The sequence below is a fragment of the Canis lupus genome, chromosome 27 (genome assembly GCF_048164855.1).
Source record: "Canis lupus baileyi chromosome 27, mCanLup2.hap1, whole genome shotgun sequence".
In the NCBI taxonomy this organism is placed as follows: Eukaryota; Metazoa; Chordata; class Mammalia; order Carnivora; family Canidae; genus Canis; species Canis lupus.
The window spans coordinates 13039647-13056567 of NC_132864.1; the positions used below are offsets into that span (position 1 = coordinate 13039647).

Sequence of the window (16921 nt, forward strand, 5' to 3'; positions counted from 1 at the left end):
TCTCCCGGTGTCTCCACCAGCATATTTGGGGGTCCAAGTCTCCCACCACCAGCTCAGGGGGCTGGGAGAAGGCTTCTGCTCTCTTCCTACACCACCAGCCCGATTGGCTTTCACACTGGCTGGCCACGGGCAGCAGGACCATCCTGAGTGTGGGTGTTTTGCATGTGAGCTTGTGAAGTGACAAATAAGGTCCCCACTCTTCTGAAGCTCAGTCAAGGTGCAGAGACAGGAGTAAGCAAGGAAACATCCATGATCAAGTTATTTTCATTCAGTCCTAAGCACTGGGAAGACAAGCTAGGTGACAGGGTGGTGAGTGCCTGGAGGTGTCCACTTGAGGCAGGATGGCCAGAGAAAGCCTCCCAAAGAGTGACATTTCAGCTGAGCTCCAACCACCGCAGCAAGATCTGGCAGGAAAGGGTTCTAGGCAGGGGAACTAAAAGTGCAAAGCCCCTACAGTGGGATGAGCTTGCTATGCTTGCAGAACAGCAAGGCACACAAGAGGGTAAGCCCTAGGGAAGGAGGCCAGTGTGGTATTCAGACCAAATCACTGGGCTTAGGAAACCACTGTTAACATTTTGGATTTTACTCTACCTGTGGAGGGAAGCTGCCTAATTCTCACAACGAACATTATGAGGGAGGAATTATCCCCACTTTATAGAAGATCAGAGAGGTTGAATGGCCCACCCAAGGCTACACAGCTCACAAGTAGTGGAGTCTAGAATGCAACAGGAGTCTGTTTCTGTCTCCGTCGGTGCCCCTTCTCCTCCTCAGACAATACATCTAGGTTATTAGCCCACTTCTGGAGGTACCAGGCTTCCTCAAGGCGGGAGAATGACCTTCGAGGGTCACCTTCCCCTTCAACAACTCAGCTCCTCCAGCATGGAACTGTGTGGCCTGAGAAGATGTTTAAACTTTCACAGGTGTCTTGATTGCCCAGTGATAGTGAAGGGCCCTGCTGTCCAGGAAAGGATCCATTTCCCCAGTTGTGTGCTCATTATCCTCTGAATTGCCTTCCTCCCCCAGAGGCCCAGGGCAGGCCTGGTCCACGGATCCCCCACCCCCACCCCAGTGTCCCCCCGGTTAGATTTCTCCCTTTGAGGCAGTTTACAAGATGAGCAGGTTCTCAGTTTAGATTGGCTCTCCCTGTGGCCCCCCTCCTCCTTGGAAGCAGTCTTCACTCCTACCCTGCCCCAGCCTGGGCTCCAGCACCAAAGCAAACAGCACCAGGAATATCAATAGTAAGTATCGGATCCATGTGCTCCCAACCAGCACTGATGTGTGTTTGTTGTCTGTGCGAGGTATTGTATATTTTTTAAGATTTTTATTTTATTTTTTTTTTAAGATTTTATTTATTTGGGGCACCTGGGTGGCTTGGTTGGTTAAGCATCTGCCTTTGGCTTGGCTCATGATCCCAGGGTCCTGGGATCAAGTCCCACATTGGGCTCCCAGGTCAGTGGGGAGCCTGCTTCTCCCTCTACTCCTCTCCTGTGCTTATGTACTCTCTTGCTCTTGCTCTCTCAAATAAATACAAATCTTTTTTAAAAATTATTTATTCATTTGAGAGCGAGAGCCAGGACAGAGGGAGAGGGAGAAGCAGACTCCCCAGTGAGTGGAGAGCCCAATGCAAGGCTCAAACTCAGGACCCCAAGGTCAGGACCCGAGCTGAAGGCAGAGGCTTAGCCAACTGAGCCACCCAGGTGCTCCTAAGATTTTTTTTTTTAAGTAATATACACCCAGTGTGAGGCTCAAACTCATAACCTCGAGATCAAAGAGTTGCACGCTCCACCAATTGAGCCAGCTAGGTACCCCTGTGTTGAGGTATTAATAAATCAATTTTACAGATAAGGCTTGGTGAAGTACAGGGGCCTGTCTAGGGTCACAAACCTAGTAAGTGGCAGAACCAGAATTACAGCACTTATCCTTTTATCTGATTCCACAGTGTATTTGTGTGTGTGTGTGTGTGTGTGTGTGTTTTGGGGGGGAGCGTATATCTATGTACATGTATATATGCATGTTGCACATATGTTTATTTCTATAAATATCTATCTGCCTTCTTTTGAATTCATATACAGCACACTTTATAGAAGGGCACATCTCAAGTATACATTTGGTGAATCTTTACAAACTAGCCATAGCCATGTAACCAGCATCCAGATCCCAAGATAGAACATACCAGCCTGCAGAAGCCCCCACCATGTCCCTGCTTAGCCACTACTTACCTTCCAATGCTAATCACTACCCTGAATCCTAAAGCAAAGATTAGTTTTGCTTCTTGTTGATTTTGATAGAAATAAAATTCGTAGACTACGTATTATTTTGTATACTATTTCTTTCAGCATTCTGTTATTGAGATTCATTGATGTGGTCATGTGTAGGGGCAGCTTATGTTTTTCTCCTGGCTGCCTAGTATTCTACTAGGTGATCATCCATTGAGCCATTCTGCAACTGAAGGACACTTGTATTGTTTCCAGTTTAGAGATGTCATGAATGAAGCTGCTAGGAACATTGTAATTTACTTATTGCAGTAAAATATACATAACATAAAATTGACCATTTTAACCATTTCTCTCTTTTTTTTTAAAGATTTTATTTATTTATTCATGAGAGACACAGAGAGAGAGGCAGAGACACAGGCAGAGGGAGAAGCAGGCTCTTTACAACTGATGTGGGACTCAATCCCTGAACTGGGATCACACCCTCAGCTGAAGGCAGATGCTCAACTGCTGAGCAACCCAGGCGTCCCCATTTTAACCATTTCTTAAAGAGACTTTACTTTTTAGAACAGTTATAGGTTCACAGCAAAATTGAGTGGAAAGTACAGTGATTGACCATATGCCCCATCCCCCCACCCCCAGCCTAACCCCCACTCTCAACATCCCTCACCAGAATGGTACATTTGTCACAATGCATTACTTCACATTGACACAACACTATTATCCCAAGTCCATAGTTTACACGAGGGTTCACTCTAGGAGTTGTATATTCTGTGTTTTTTGACAGTGTAGAATGACATGAATCTATCATCACGGTCTCATACAGAATAGTTTCACTGTCCTTGAAATCCTCTCTGCCCTGCCTATTCGTCCCTCCCTCCTCCCTGACCATCACTGATCCTTTTACTGCCTTCATGCTTTTGTCTTTTCCAGATGTCATAGAATTGTATCATTGTATAGCCTTTTCAGATTGCCTTCTTTCACATAGTAATAAGCATTTGTGTTTCCTCTGTGTCTTTTCATGGCTTAATAACTGAATAATACTGCATTGTCTGAATGTACCACAGTTTATCCATTCACCTACTGAAGGACATCTTGCTTGCTTCCAAGTTTGGGCAATTATGAATAAAGCTGCCATAAACATCCACTTTCAGGCTTTTATGTGGACATAAGTTTTCAGCTCAGTTGGGTAAATACCTAGAGGCATGATTGCTGAATCATACAGTAAGGATATGTTTAGTTTTATAAGAAACCACTAAGCTCTTCAAAAGTAACTGTACCATTTGCATTCCTACCAGCAGTAAATGAGAATTCCTGTTGCTCCACATCTTCACCAGCATTTGGTGTTGTCGGTGTTTTGGATCTTAGCAATTCTATTAGATAGGCAATGATACCACATTGTTTTAATTTGCAAGTTCCTAATGACATGATGTTGAGCATCATTTCATATGTTTGTCTGCCATCTGTATATCTTGTTTGGTGAGGTGTCTGTTCAGGTCTTTTGCTTCTTTTTAAAATTCGGTGGTTTTCTTTTTGTTGTTGGGTTTTTTTTTTTCTTCGAACTCATATTTAGTTTAATGAAGATACACAGGTGAACATACACACACTTATTGCTGACCCGACCTAGAGGCAACAACGCCCCAGGAGAAACAACCACACCTAGTGCCCAGATCTTGGTTTCTAAAATCACTTTCCAAAATAAGAAGGGCTTTCTGAGAAACCGATGTTTCACAAGGAGACAAGACCCACAAAACAGGCCAGTACTTTCAACTCCTGCTGAGACCCCACCAAGAATCCCTATCATCATTACTATGTTATATTTTGTGAAAAGGTCACATTCTTTATAGCATTAAAAAAAAGCAAACTACCAGGGGCACCTGGGTGGCTCAGTTGGTTAAGCGTCTGGCTTTGCTCAAGTCATGATCCCAGAGTCCTGAGATCGAGCCCCACATGGTGATCCCTGCCCAGCAGTGAGGCTGCTTCTCTCTCTCCCTCTGCCCCTCCCCTTGCTTTTGCTCTCCCTTTCTTATTTACTTGTTTGTTTGTTTGTTTATTTATTTGGAGTTCAATTTGCCAACATACAGCATATCACCCAGTGCTCATTCCGTCAACTGCGCCCCTCTGTGCCCGTCACCCAGTAACCCCAACACCCCGCCCACCTCCCTTTCCACTATCCCTTGTTTGTTTCCCAGAGTTAGGAGTCTCTCATGTTCTGTCATCCTCACTGATATTTTCACTCCTTTCCCCTTTATTCCCTTTCACTATTTTTTTATATTCTCCAAATGAATGAGACCATATAATGTTTGTCCTTCTCGGATTGACTTATTTCACTCAGCATAATACCCTCCAGTTCCACCCACATCAAAGCAAATGGTGGGTATTTGTCGTTTCTAATGGCTGAGTAATATTCCATTGTACATATAGACCACATCTTCTTTATCCATTCATCTTTCGATGGACACCGAGGGTCCTTCCACAGTTTGGCTATTGTGGACATTGCTGCTATAAACATTGGGGTGCAGGTGTTCCGGCGTTTCAAAACCGCATCAGTATCTTTGGGTGTTGTTGGGTTTTAAATATTTTTGTGTATTTTGGATAACAGACCTTTATCAGATATATTTTTGGTAAATACTCTCTCCCAGTCTATGGTTTGTCTTATTCTCTTGACAGTATCTTTGCAGAGCAGAAATTTTTAATTGTAATGAAGTTCAGCTTATCAGTTTTTTCATGAATCATGTCTTAAATGTTGCACCCAAAAATCATCTTCAGAACCAACAAAATCTAGATTTTTTTCCTATCTTATCTTCTAAGAGTTTTATAGTTTTGCATTTTACAGTCAGTTCTGTGGCCCATTTTGAGTTAATTTTTGTGAAAGGTGTAAAATCTGAGTCTAGATTTTTTTTTTTTGCACATGGATGTCCAGTTGGTCAGGCACCATTTGTTGAAAAGATTGTGCTTATTCCATTGTACTGCCTTTGCTCCTTTGTCAAAGATCAGTTGACTATATTTGAGTCTATTTCTGGACTCTCTATATTGTTCCATTGATCCATGTGTCTATTCGTTCATCGAAACCACACTGTCTTGATTACTGTAGCTTTATAGTAAGTCTTGAAGTTGGGTAGCGTCAGTCCTCAGCCTTTCTTTTTCTCCTTCAATATTGTATTGGCTGTTTTCACACAGCAAAAATAACAGAGCCTGGATCTGGACCCAGCTCTGAGTCACTCTGACTCGTGGATAGTCCATCCAGGATATTTTCTTCATGTACAATCATATATTTGCTTCTGTTTTTGCCAAAACATTAACATACTCCAACTTTATTCTGTCCATTGTTTTCTTTTTTTTTTTTTTGTCCCTTGTTTTCAATCAATTTAGGAGGTCATTCCATACCTTTATATAACCTTTGTATACAGGTGAATACATACATACATACATATACTGTTTCTTCCCCTGCCACAGGGTGGTTCTTTTGAGCCGTGCTCTGTAATGATTTGGCCAGTTCCCCCATGGAAGGGTACTTAGGTTATTTTCAGAGTTTTGCTACTACAGTAACTATCTGCAAACTACTATCTTTGCTCCAGACGCCACCAGTCTTCTTTTATCTATAGAAGAAATTCCTACTAGCTTCCCCCAAATAATGTTTTTTAAAGTCTGACTTTTGCCAAATTCTCCTTGAAGGAGGTTGTCCCACGGGAGTGGCAGAGGCTATTATAAATTCAGAGTGCTTAAAAAAAATAAAAAATAAAAAATAAATTCAGAGTGCTTTAAGCCTTTGAAGGATGGAGAGGTGAGGTGATATGTTGCCCTACTTACCTCCCCTCTGGACCTTGAACTATACTCTCTACCCGCTTTGGTTCAGGCCACACCCTTTGCCTAGAAGCCTGCTCACTGTTTCCCAGAGTGCCCTTCCCAGCTCAAGTAGTCCTGTGTCATTTTCCATGGCCACACCCAGTTTTATTCCTTTATGGCACTTAGCACTTAATGAAATTATCTTATGTGTTTACTTGTTGATTTCCTGTCTCCTCTACCCTACAAAGGATGGGAGTTTTCCTTTTCTTCACACTCAGCCTATTCCTAGCACCCAGAACCTAGCAATCACTCAGTAGGTATTGCTCTTTCCCCTCTTCCAATCCCTGTCATCCTGCTCTATTTTTCCTCTATAAAATGTATTCCCAAAAAAATAAAAAATAAAAAAATAAAATGTATTCCCTTCCAACAGGTGTAATTTACTTATTATATATTATTATATAATATATGATATATTATTACATATTGCTTGACTCCCTCCCTAGAGTGCCAACTCCAGGAGGGCAGGGATTCTGTTCTGTTCACTGTTGCATCTCAAAAGCTTAGAATGGCACAAGGCACATCGTAGGTGCTGGACAAATGTTTGTTGGAAGAAAGAGAGAGAGACGGAGAAATTCAAAGAGGGAGGGAGAGAGGGAGGAAGGAGGGAAGGAAGGAATGAAGGAAGGAAAGATCATAACCCCCACCCTCATGGGCTGGCAAGTTGTCCCTCCAGAGGAAAAGACCCATTAAAGAGCTGGCGCCCCCACCAGGTCAGGCCATTTCCGTCGGCTCAGGTTGGGCCCGGGGTCTCGGGACGGCGGAGCACAGAGCTGGGGGGCGGGGCGGGGCGGGGCGGGGCTCGGCCGCCGGGGGCGGGGCTCGTCGCAGGTGGGCGGGCGCTAACTCTGGCCCCTCCCGGGAGGCCCCGCCCCTGCCGTCAGCTCGCCCGGGCGCCCGCCCCGCTCGGCTCCGACCTTGCAGCGGCGCAGCGCGGGTGAGAGGCGGGGAGGAGCGGCGGGAGGAGCGAGCGAGTGCAGCGCCGGGTGCAGTCTCCAATGAGCTGCACGGAACCTGCGCCCCTGACGACCCGAGCCCGCTGCGCCCCCTCCCCACGGCTCACCTGGTGTCAGGTAAGGTAACAGGTAAGAGCTTGGCCCCCGGGACTCCCGAACAGGTCGTTCTCGGCCCGGGGTGCCAAGCCGGACACAGGCAGGGGGCGTCTGGGACCCCTGCCTCAGAGGTAGAGTAGGCTTCACTGTTGAAGGTGGCAGCCTTCTGGGAGCCTCCTGGCCCCTGCCCCTGTCCCCAGGCGCCCTCGGCTGCGGTCCCAGCCCCCCATCCCTGCAGCAGCATCCTTTCCACGCCCGCAGGGCGAATGTTGCTTTTTTTTTTTTTTAACTCCTCACGCGCCGCTGCCTCTTGGAAAATGGTGAGAGTGCCTTTTGGGGAGGATCCTGGGATGGCTGTACTCCCCCAGGATCGGACTGGCGCGACTTGCCAGGGCTCACCACGTTCCACAGCGGCGCCTGCCCACGGATCCTGAGCACCCTGGCTGTGGCAGTGTGGCAGAGGCGGCGGGGGGTGGGGATGGGGATGCGACCTGGGCCTGCGGATCTTGGCCAACGTTTCCCCAGTCTCCCGCGTGGGCCAGTGGGCTGGCGTTCCACACGCATCCACCCTGGCAGTAGGCCTGTGGGCTTCCAGAGGCTCCTCCCTTATTTATGGGTCCGTGTTAAAACAGGATGCCCCCTTCCCAGGCCTGATGCCATTTAAGATAGCTTTTAGCTGGTCTGACAGGATTCACCATCTTCTACCCTCTGCCCCACCCCCTGGAGATAGAGTGGCCTCCATCCCTTCAGAGGGCAGGTGCCTGGTGATGGGAGGAGGGTTGTAGGAAGGCCGTGGTAGCTCCCCCAGATTGCCTTCGCCTAGAGCCACGAGTTACCTGAAACAACTTTCCCAAGTCTCTGAGAGGTGCCAGCATGAGATGTGGTGGGCTGAGCAAGGCCGGAGTCAGGCTGGAACAAAGTGGATTCAGCCCAGTCCTGGCCCCACGTCTGGAAGCCTCAGGATGACACCACCCTCTGTTAGCCAGTGTTTGCTGAGCAGTGAATGGGCCTTTCTGTGGCTGGGCAATGACAACTTTGGGGTGAAAAGTTTACCAAGTGAGGTGTGAACCAAGCTGCTTGGGCCACCTAGATCCTTGAGGACCCTTTTGTCGTGGTTCCCAAGTAGCCTGGACACGTCCCACCCAGAAGGTCCAGTGTTAGATTTCAGTCCTGCCTTTGCCTTTTCTCTGCATGCCGCTTAACCTCCCCAGGCCTCCGTTTGCCCATCTGCAAAGTGGGGGTGATTAGGTGAGGACCTCCCACAAGAGTGGCGAGGATGAACTGGAATGGGAGGTGCCGGGCACTTGGCCCATTGTGTGGCGGTTTGTAGCACTCCATAAATGGTAGCTGTTATGATTGTAATAATAATTGTCATTTGTTACCTCCTGGGTGTTGCAGACTTTCCCTCTGTGCAGCTGACAGCCAGAGGTGCCCCAACCACCATTTCTGCTGAGATTAAAAGCCTTTGGCAGGACCTCCTGTGGGGATAGGGTCATTTGCTAACTCTGTGCCATTCTTTAGCATCTGGGAGCAAGATGAGTTGCCCCTGTCTTCCTGGGCCTGTCACATCTTGGGCAGTGCCTGCTCTGGCCTCTGGCCACCACCTTGTCCTTGTCCCTCAGGCCACTCTTGTCACCCATGCGCTCACACTTTGCCCTCCAGCTCCACCTGCCTGAGCTCAGCCGCATCCTCCAGGTCAGGCAGCGGGAGAGCAGGCAAGGATGTGCCTCCAAGCAGCCCCTCCTCACAGTCTTGGCTGGTGGTCTTGTCCCCGTCACCCTCCGGCTCAGTAACTTTAAAAATAACAGAGTCGCCTGTCCCTACTGAGGGCTGTAACCTGAGCTGAGTTGGATTCTGCTCCATCAGAGACTAGAGCACAAGGACTCAGCACTTGGGAATATGGGACCCTGGTGCTCTAGCTGCTCTGTCCTCAGCTTGCTGGGTGACTGCAGACAGGCTTCACTGCCTTTCTGTGCCTCAATTTCTCCATCTGCATGCTGTGGTTCAGATAGTCTGTGGTGCTGGAGTGTGAAACTCTGCTTATTCCAGTGAAGATAAACAGCTGAGGTCCCCATGTTGGTGGCTGTCAAATGGGGTTGACATTACCCCAAGTGGAGGGGTGTTTGCTGGAAAGGAACTCCCCCAGTGACGGGGTGTGGGGACAGGAAGTGTGGGCCAAGTCCCTCAGCTGGTCTCTTTCAGAACTGCCTCCTGTCCCACATCTGAACCCCCAGCTCCCTTCCAGGGCCAAAGAACTCCTTGTGCCCACCAAAAGGTGAGTAACACCCAAAGTGGCTGGCAGGGCCTGGGTAGCAGGCAGTGGCTTGGCCAGGAGGCCTGGTGCGGCACCGGGCCAGGAGCATCCCTCCCTGGGCTCCGACTCAGACTCACCTACTCGCTGGCTTCCTGAGGCCTCTGCATTGCAGCAGATTGGAGTCTTTGCTAGCAGCCCAGCTGGGCTTGGGGTAGAACAAGGGACTGGGCAGGTGGTGTCTGCTTCCCCCGTCCCCACCCCTGCTCTATCCCCTGCCCTTGGTCCATTCGGCCCTGACTTCCCTTGAAGGGGGCAGCTGCTGACAAAAGAGCCTTCTCTGGCACTGACTTGAGTCTACCTGGAGGTGCTGGGCTCTAGGCGGGGCCCAGGTTTGGGGACTGTCACGCCCCTGGGTCCTTTCTGCATCTCAGACCCGCCCACCTGGAGCATCATTAGAGGGTCTTGCCTACCCCTGGAGAGGCTTCTTTGAGGCATTAGTGCTTTGGATTTGAGAACACAGACTTTGGAACTTCACAGCCTGGGTTCACATCCCAGCTCTGCCACTTCCTAGCTGTGTGATCTGGGACAGTTCACTTAACCTCTCTGTGCCTCAGTTTTCTTGATTGTAAAATGGGGATAATAAGAAAACCTACCTCACAGGATTTTTGTGAAGATTTATGCATTTAAATTTTTATTTATTTATGATAGTCACACAGAGAGAGAGAGAGAGAGGCAGAGACACAGGCAGAGGGAGAAGCAGGCTCCATGCACCGGAAGCCCGATGTGGGATTCGATCCCGGGTCTCCAGGATCGCGCCCTGGGCCAAAGGCAGGTGCCAAACCGCTGCATCACCCAGGGATCCCAATTTATGCATTTAAATCACTCAGAACAGTGCTAAACACACGTTTACATCAGTCAGGGTCAGTGACTGGTATTGTTGCTGTCACTGTTACCCTCATCATGGATGCCAGCCACTCTGCCTCTGATGCAGATTCTATTTTCCTTTGACAAACACTCCTTATCAGCACTAGCAGAGGGAGAAGCAGGCTCCCTGTGGGGAACCTGATGTGGGACTTGATCCCAGGACCTCGGAATCATGACCTGAGCCAAAGGCAGACACCCAACCACTGAGCTGCCCATGTACCCTAGGACTTGATATATTGGTAAGTGTTTTAGCTTAATAGTTTAGAGCCCAGATTCTGGAGCCAGAAAGCTCTGGGTTCAAATCCTAGCTCTGCTACTCACCAGTTGTATGATCTTGCACAAGTCTGTAACTTCTCTGGGATTCAATTTCTCCATCTGCTAAATGGGGATGACGATAGTACAAATCTCACAAGTTGCTGCAAGGATTAAATAAGCAAACACATATAAGTGCAAGGCCTATATAAAAGGCCAGGCCTGGGGCACCTGGCTGGCTCTATCGGTAGTGCATGCAACTCTTGATCTCAGGGTCGTCAGTTCAAGCCCCATGCTGGGCATGGAGCCTACTTATAAAATAAAATGAAATGAAATGAAATGAAATGATAAAATAAAAAAATAAAAATAATAAAATAAAATAAATAAAATGCTATTTAGAAAAAAAATTTTAATTATATAAAAGGCCAGGCCCATGGAATGCCTGGGTGAATAAAATTTATTCATGAGAGACCCAGAGAGAGAGGCAGAGACATAGGCACAGGAACAAGCAGGCTCCCTACAGGGAGCCCAATGTGAGACTCCATCCCAGGACCCCAGGATTACTCCCTTAACTAAGGGCAGATGCTCAGCCACTGAGCCATCCAGACGTCCCCCAATAAAATCTAAAAAAAAAAAAAAAAAAAAAAAAGGCCAGGCCCACAGGAAGGGCTGTGTTACATAACTGTTTGCTTATACTTATTAGGCACCTGATGTGTGCCAGGCATGCAGTACAGAGGTTGAGAGTTAGGTGGTGGGATCTTTCACATACTGGTTCAAGTCCTGACTTGGGCCTTTGTTGGCAGAGTGATATGGGGCACATGCTTTAGCCTCCCTGTGCCTCAGTTTCCCCAACTATATATGGGAATGTGGAAACAACTGCCTCATGGGATGTGTGGGGTTTCTGTCATTCCAGAACATGAACCAATAGCCTTTGGGCACCAGAGCTGACCCTTTCCCAGTCACTACTCAGAGTGACTGCTCCTGGTGTTCCATGCCACCCCTCTCCACTTGGGGACTCCAGAACTTTGCCCACTTTGCAGATGGGGAGACAAAAACCCCAGGAAGAAAAGGGATGGCACTCAGTAAAGAGGTAGCACTCAGAGGTGTACCCACAGTCCAGTCTCCATCCTGCCCTGGATAGACCCCACTTCCAAACTTGCCACCAGGCCCACATCCTATGGTATACCTGCAGCTTCTGGGGTCTCCCAGACACTGGCTCAGTACCAGAGGGCCCAATGTGGAGGGTTTGAACAAAGTGGACATCAAGCTCCAGAAAGCCAAAAGGGCCTTAGTCTGGGGGTGAAGGGCAGCCTGGGCTGAAGGAAGATATTCTGGAAACTTCCAGGCAGATGCAAAAGTCCCTGGATTGCTCTAGGGCCTGCAGCCACCCCCTATCTTGGTTTGAGAAAGTAAAAGTTTGGGGAGATGGAAGGCCTGATTTAGGGAGGAGAGAAGTAAGCAAACATTTATTAAACACCCACTGTATACAGTGGTAACAATCAACAATTATGTGCCAGGCATTGTGCCCAGAACAGATGTTCATGCACTAAAACTCATGCTGTTTTAAAAATGAGGAAACAGGTTCAGAGGAATTAGTAGTCATGTATTGTAGTACAGCTTATGCTAATACTAGTAGTAAAAGCAGTGACCATTTATTGCCCTCTTGCTTATCTCTATTTCATCTGAAAAATCCTACAGATCCCCCCCCCCTCCCTGACCCCGTGGGGTCCTTGCCTCCTTCAAGCACATCAGCATACCCTACCTACCTCAGGGCTGTGGCATCATCTGTTCCTCCAGCAGATGCTTTCCCCCCAGATATCCACGTGGTGGACTCCCTCACCTCCTTTCAGTCTTTTTTTTTCTTTTTTAAAGATTTTATTTATTTATTTGAGAAAAAGCATGAGCAGGGGGAGAGGGAGAAGCAAACTCCCCACTGAGCAGGGAGCCCGATGTGAGGCTCAATCCCAGGACCCTGAGATCATGACCTGAGTCGAAGGCAGACGCTCAATCAACTGAGTCACCCAGACACCCCATTTCTTTTCAATCTTGTTCAAGTGTTATCTTTACAGTGAGGTCTCCCTGGACCCCCAATTTATAATTGCTCTTACCTACCTATCTCCTCCCATCCCCTGCACCCCATTCCTCCCCCAGCCCTTATCTCTTAACATACTGTTTCATTTACTTATTATGTCTCTCTGTCTCTGACACGGGTGTATCATCTCCACAAAATCAGGGATCTTTGGTTTTATTCATTGTTAAGTCCCAAAACAAAGAATAAAGTCTGGCCCATCCAATAAACATTGGTACTCCGTAAACACTCCTTAAATGAATGGGATCTTCACAACAGTCCTGTGACTTCAGTACCCTTATCATTGCCATCCTACAGATGAGACCGAGGCACGGAGTTTCAAGTGACTTGCTCACAGTCACACAGCTAACGAGTCACAAACTTGAACTCCTTGCCCTGTTGCCCCTATAGGTCTGGCCTCATCCCATGGACAATGGCCTTGCCCCCATGAGCTAGAGCCCACTCCTCAGCACCTGCCCACCACTAGCCAGCAGGATGCAGCTGTGGAAGGCAGTGGTGATGACCCTGGCCTTCATGAGCACGGATGTCGGCATGACCACAGCCATCTACATCCTTAGCCACCTGGATCGCAGCCTACTGGAGGACATCCGTCATTTCAACATCTTTGACTCAGTACTGGACCTCTGGGCAGCCTGCCTATACCGCAGCTGCCTGCTGCTGGGAGCCACCATTGGTGTGGCCAAGAACAGCGCCCTGGGGCCTCGGCGGCTTCGGGCCTCCTGGACAGTCATTGCCCTCGTATGCCTCTTCGTGGGCATCTATACCATGGTGAAGCTGCTGCTCTTCTCCGAGGTACGCAAGCCGGTCCGGGACCCGTGGTTCTGGGCCCTCTTCGTGTGGACGTACATCTCGCTTGCTGCATCCTTCCTGCTCTGGTGGCTGCTGTCCACAGTGCGGCCGGACGCCAAGGCCCTGGAGCCGGGGACAGAGGCTGAGGCGGAGGGCTTCCCTGGGGAGGACCGGCCCCCACGGGAGCAGGCATCTGGGGCTACGCTCCAAAAGCTGCTGTCCTACACCAAGCCTGATGTGGCCTTCCTCGTGGCGGCCTCCTTCTTCCTCATCGTGGCGGCTCTGGGTAAGTGGGGAGCGAGGGGGCCCAGGAAAGTGATTTAGGAGGTCATAACCACCGCTTACTTCCTCTCAGATCTTTAATGTTTTATTCACATGGTTGAAACATCAGATTGGTGTGAAAAGGTAAATATTGAGAGTTTCATCCCTAATTCTGCCTCTGACCACCCTGATCTCCCTGCCTACGGCTAACTGCAGAAAAGTGTTCGGGAAGCTTCCACGTGGGTGGAAGATGACTTTTATTCATTCCTTGTATATTCTTCCAGTGTTTCCAGTGGAAGCTACAGGTGAAAACAAACCTGTTAATCTCACTACTTCTCACATGGTATTTTGTGTCTGTTTTTTTCCACTTAACAATATATTTTAGAAATTTCCAATCACTGCCTCATTCTTTTATTTGGCTGTATAATAGTCCACTATAAGGCCATATCAAAGATTATTTAGTTGGTCTCCTTTTATTGGCCCCTTGAGTCATTTTGAGTCCTTTCTCTTGCAGTAAAATAATGTTGTCCATACACATATAAATGTGGGTATAATTGTAGGATAAATTCCTGGAAGTGGCATCACTGGGTCAAAGCATTTTTTGTAACAAAGCAGAATATACAAGAGATTGTCAGACTATGTAGTCTGTAGTAAGAGTAAGTACTGTTTGGTGAAACTTTTATCTTAGTTACATGTGCCTCTCTATGTACGTGTGTCCTGGTTTGTCATGTAAAATGTATTTGTTACTATGGCTCTGGCCCAAACAGTGTGAGAGCACTTGCTTGGACAAGGCAGGTGGGAAGGTGACATCTCAAGGTCAAAATGCCATGGGTTTGAGGGGCAACAAGTTCTGGACATACATTGTAGTCTCTTCCTTACCTGGCTGTGTGCCTGTGGGCAAGTGATTGGACCTTTCAGAGTCTTGCTTCTGTGAAATGGGGATTGTTAGCATCATCCATGTTTCATGACATTGGAAAGCTTGAAAAAAACATATAGAAGGACAGGTACAGAGCTTGGTACGATACAGCAATTGCTCAGGAATGTCAGCCTTTTTGAGTTGTTATATATTTAACAGACAGCATCTGGGAGCAGCCCCAAAGCCAGAATGTTCTCAGAGAGGACAGGCAAGCCCCAGAGCTGCCCCTCTGCCCTCTCAGCCCCAACCCCTCAACCGCTGTGTGGTTTTATGCAAGTTACTTAATCTTGCTAGGTCTCAGTCTCCTCATCTATAAAATGGGCATCATAAAAGTACCCAACACAATAGGGGCTTATGAGGTTCAATAAGTTAATATGAATAAGACACTGCAGACAGGTCCTGGCACATAGTAAGTTCCCAATAAATTGTAGTGACTGTGGGTATTGGAATGACCCCTTTTCATTTAACAAGATAGTTTCTCCCACTCATGTTTCAAGGTCCAGATTGTCTCCTCCTCCGAGAAGCCTTCTTGGAGTCTATTGATTGTGACCTTTTATCTGCACCTTGGTTGTAGCACTGGTGATGTGAAAGTCATGTGCCTACTGTCCTCCCTCTACTACCAGGCTTTGAGGCCCTTGGAGTCCCCCCACCAAAACCTGGCACAGAGGCATGCTGACTGAATGAAGGAACACATGACCATCCTGTCTATGTGGGCAGATGTCACCCATGACCTCATTTCCCCCCTCCTGCTGGGGCCTTGTTGTCAGCTGCTGTGAGCTCGGGGAATAAAGATGTCCTAAAATACAGCCTGGCAGAGTTTGCCAGCCTGTAGGATTGCAGCGAGGTTAAGGGCTTGGACTTGAGATCAGGCCCCCAACTACACTGATAACTTGAAGCAAGGTTAGTGAACCTGGCCACACCTCCGTTTCTCATCCCAAAAGTGGGGTTTTGTTGGGCTCTTGTGAGAGTTGGGTAAGCTGTAGCATGCTGCTCCACACAGGTTAGGGACTGTGACTATGGATAATTATTCTCCAACAACAAGCACCCAGGTGGGGCCAGCTTTTTCTGAAACCTCCTAATCTAAAAGAAAAACTGCCCATTGTGACAAAAGGTTAGTTTTAGTGCAGAGCATCTCTTTTTTTTTTTTTTAAGAATTTATTTATTTATTCATGAGAGACACAGGCAGAGAAAGAGAGGCAGAGACCCAGGCAGAGGGAGAAGCAGGCTCTCCCGATGTGGGACTTGATCCCGGGTCTCCAGGATCACACCCTGGGCTGAAGGCAGCGCTAAACTGCTGAGCCACCCAGGCTGCCCATGAACATCTCCTATTAAATTGAAATTCTTTTTTTTTTTAATTTTTATTTATTTATGATAGAGAGAGAGAGAGGCAGAGACATAGGCAGAGGGAGAAGCAGGCTCCATGCACCGGGAGCCCGACGTGGGATTCGATCCCGGGTCCCCAGGATCGCGCCCTGGGCCAAAGGCAGGTGCTAAACCGCTGCGCCACCCAGGGATCCCAAAATTCTTTTTTTTTTTTAATTGAAATTCTTTGATATGGATTTCACAGCAACCCCAGTAGAAAACCTTGAGCAAGTGACTTAACCTGAGCCTTGGTTTTCTCATCTTTAAAATGGGAAGGATGATAATACCACACCTATGGGATTGTTGGAGGGCATTTGAGTCTTGGAAGAGATGAGGGAGCAGATACCCAGGTTAACAATGCTCTAGGCAGAGGGAACAGTCTGTGCAAAGGTCCTGAGGCAGAAAGGTGCCTACTTGTGAAAGGAATAACAAAGAGGGGATGCTTGGGTGGCTCAACAGTTGAACATCTGCCTTCAGCTCAGGGTGTGATCCCGGTCCAGGGATCTAGTCCCACATCGGGCTCCCTGTGAGGAGCCTGCTTCTCCCTCTGCCTGTGTCTCTGCCTCTCTGTGTGTGTCTCTCATGAATAAATAAATAAAATCTTAAAAAAGGGGTAGGGGGATAGCAAAGACGCCAGTGTATCTGGAGGGATGTGTGTGGAGGGAGTGGAAGAAGCAGAAAGAGAGTAGAAGATGAAGTCAGAGGCAGTAGCAGGTGCCTGATCATGTAGTGCACCATCGGCCACTCTGAAGGCTTTGGCTTTTACCCTGAATGAGATGGATGCCTAAGGAGTGACAAGGTCTGACTTGGATTTCATGGGGCCCTGCTGTGTGTTGAGTGGAAAATAGACTGGTTTCTGTTGGATTCTGGAGATACTGTTGACTCTTGAACAATGCGCGGAGTGGTTGAAACCCTCACATCTAACTTGACTCCCCCAGGGCTTAACTACTAGCAGCCTACCGTTGA

At 48.1% G+C, this 16921-nt stretch overlaps 1 protein-coding gene across 4 annotated transcripts in view; it reads left to right on the top strand.

Moving 5' to 3' along the window:
• The first annotated feature begins 6960 nt into the window (after window positions 1–6960).
• ABCB9 (ATP binding cassette subfamily B member 9) overlaps window positions 6961–16921 on the top strand; it is a 30162-nt gene continuing 20201 nt past the window's right edge. For 2 of the 4 annotated variants that reach the window (XM_072802279.1, XM_072802281.1), the window contains exons 1-2: window positions 6963–7129; window positions 13018–13702. In XM_072802279.1, coding sequence (XP_072658380.1) covers window positions 13102–13702 — 601 coding nt within the window. In that variant the 5' untranslated portion in view covers window positions 6963–7129; window positions 13018–13101. Of the gene's footprint in view, window positions 7142–13017; window positions 13703–16921 lie in introns of all 4 variants that reach the window. The other 2 variants (XM_072802283.1, XM_072802280.1) reach the window with 2 other exon arrangements.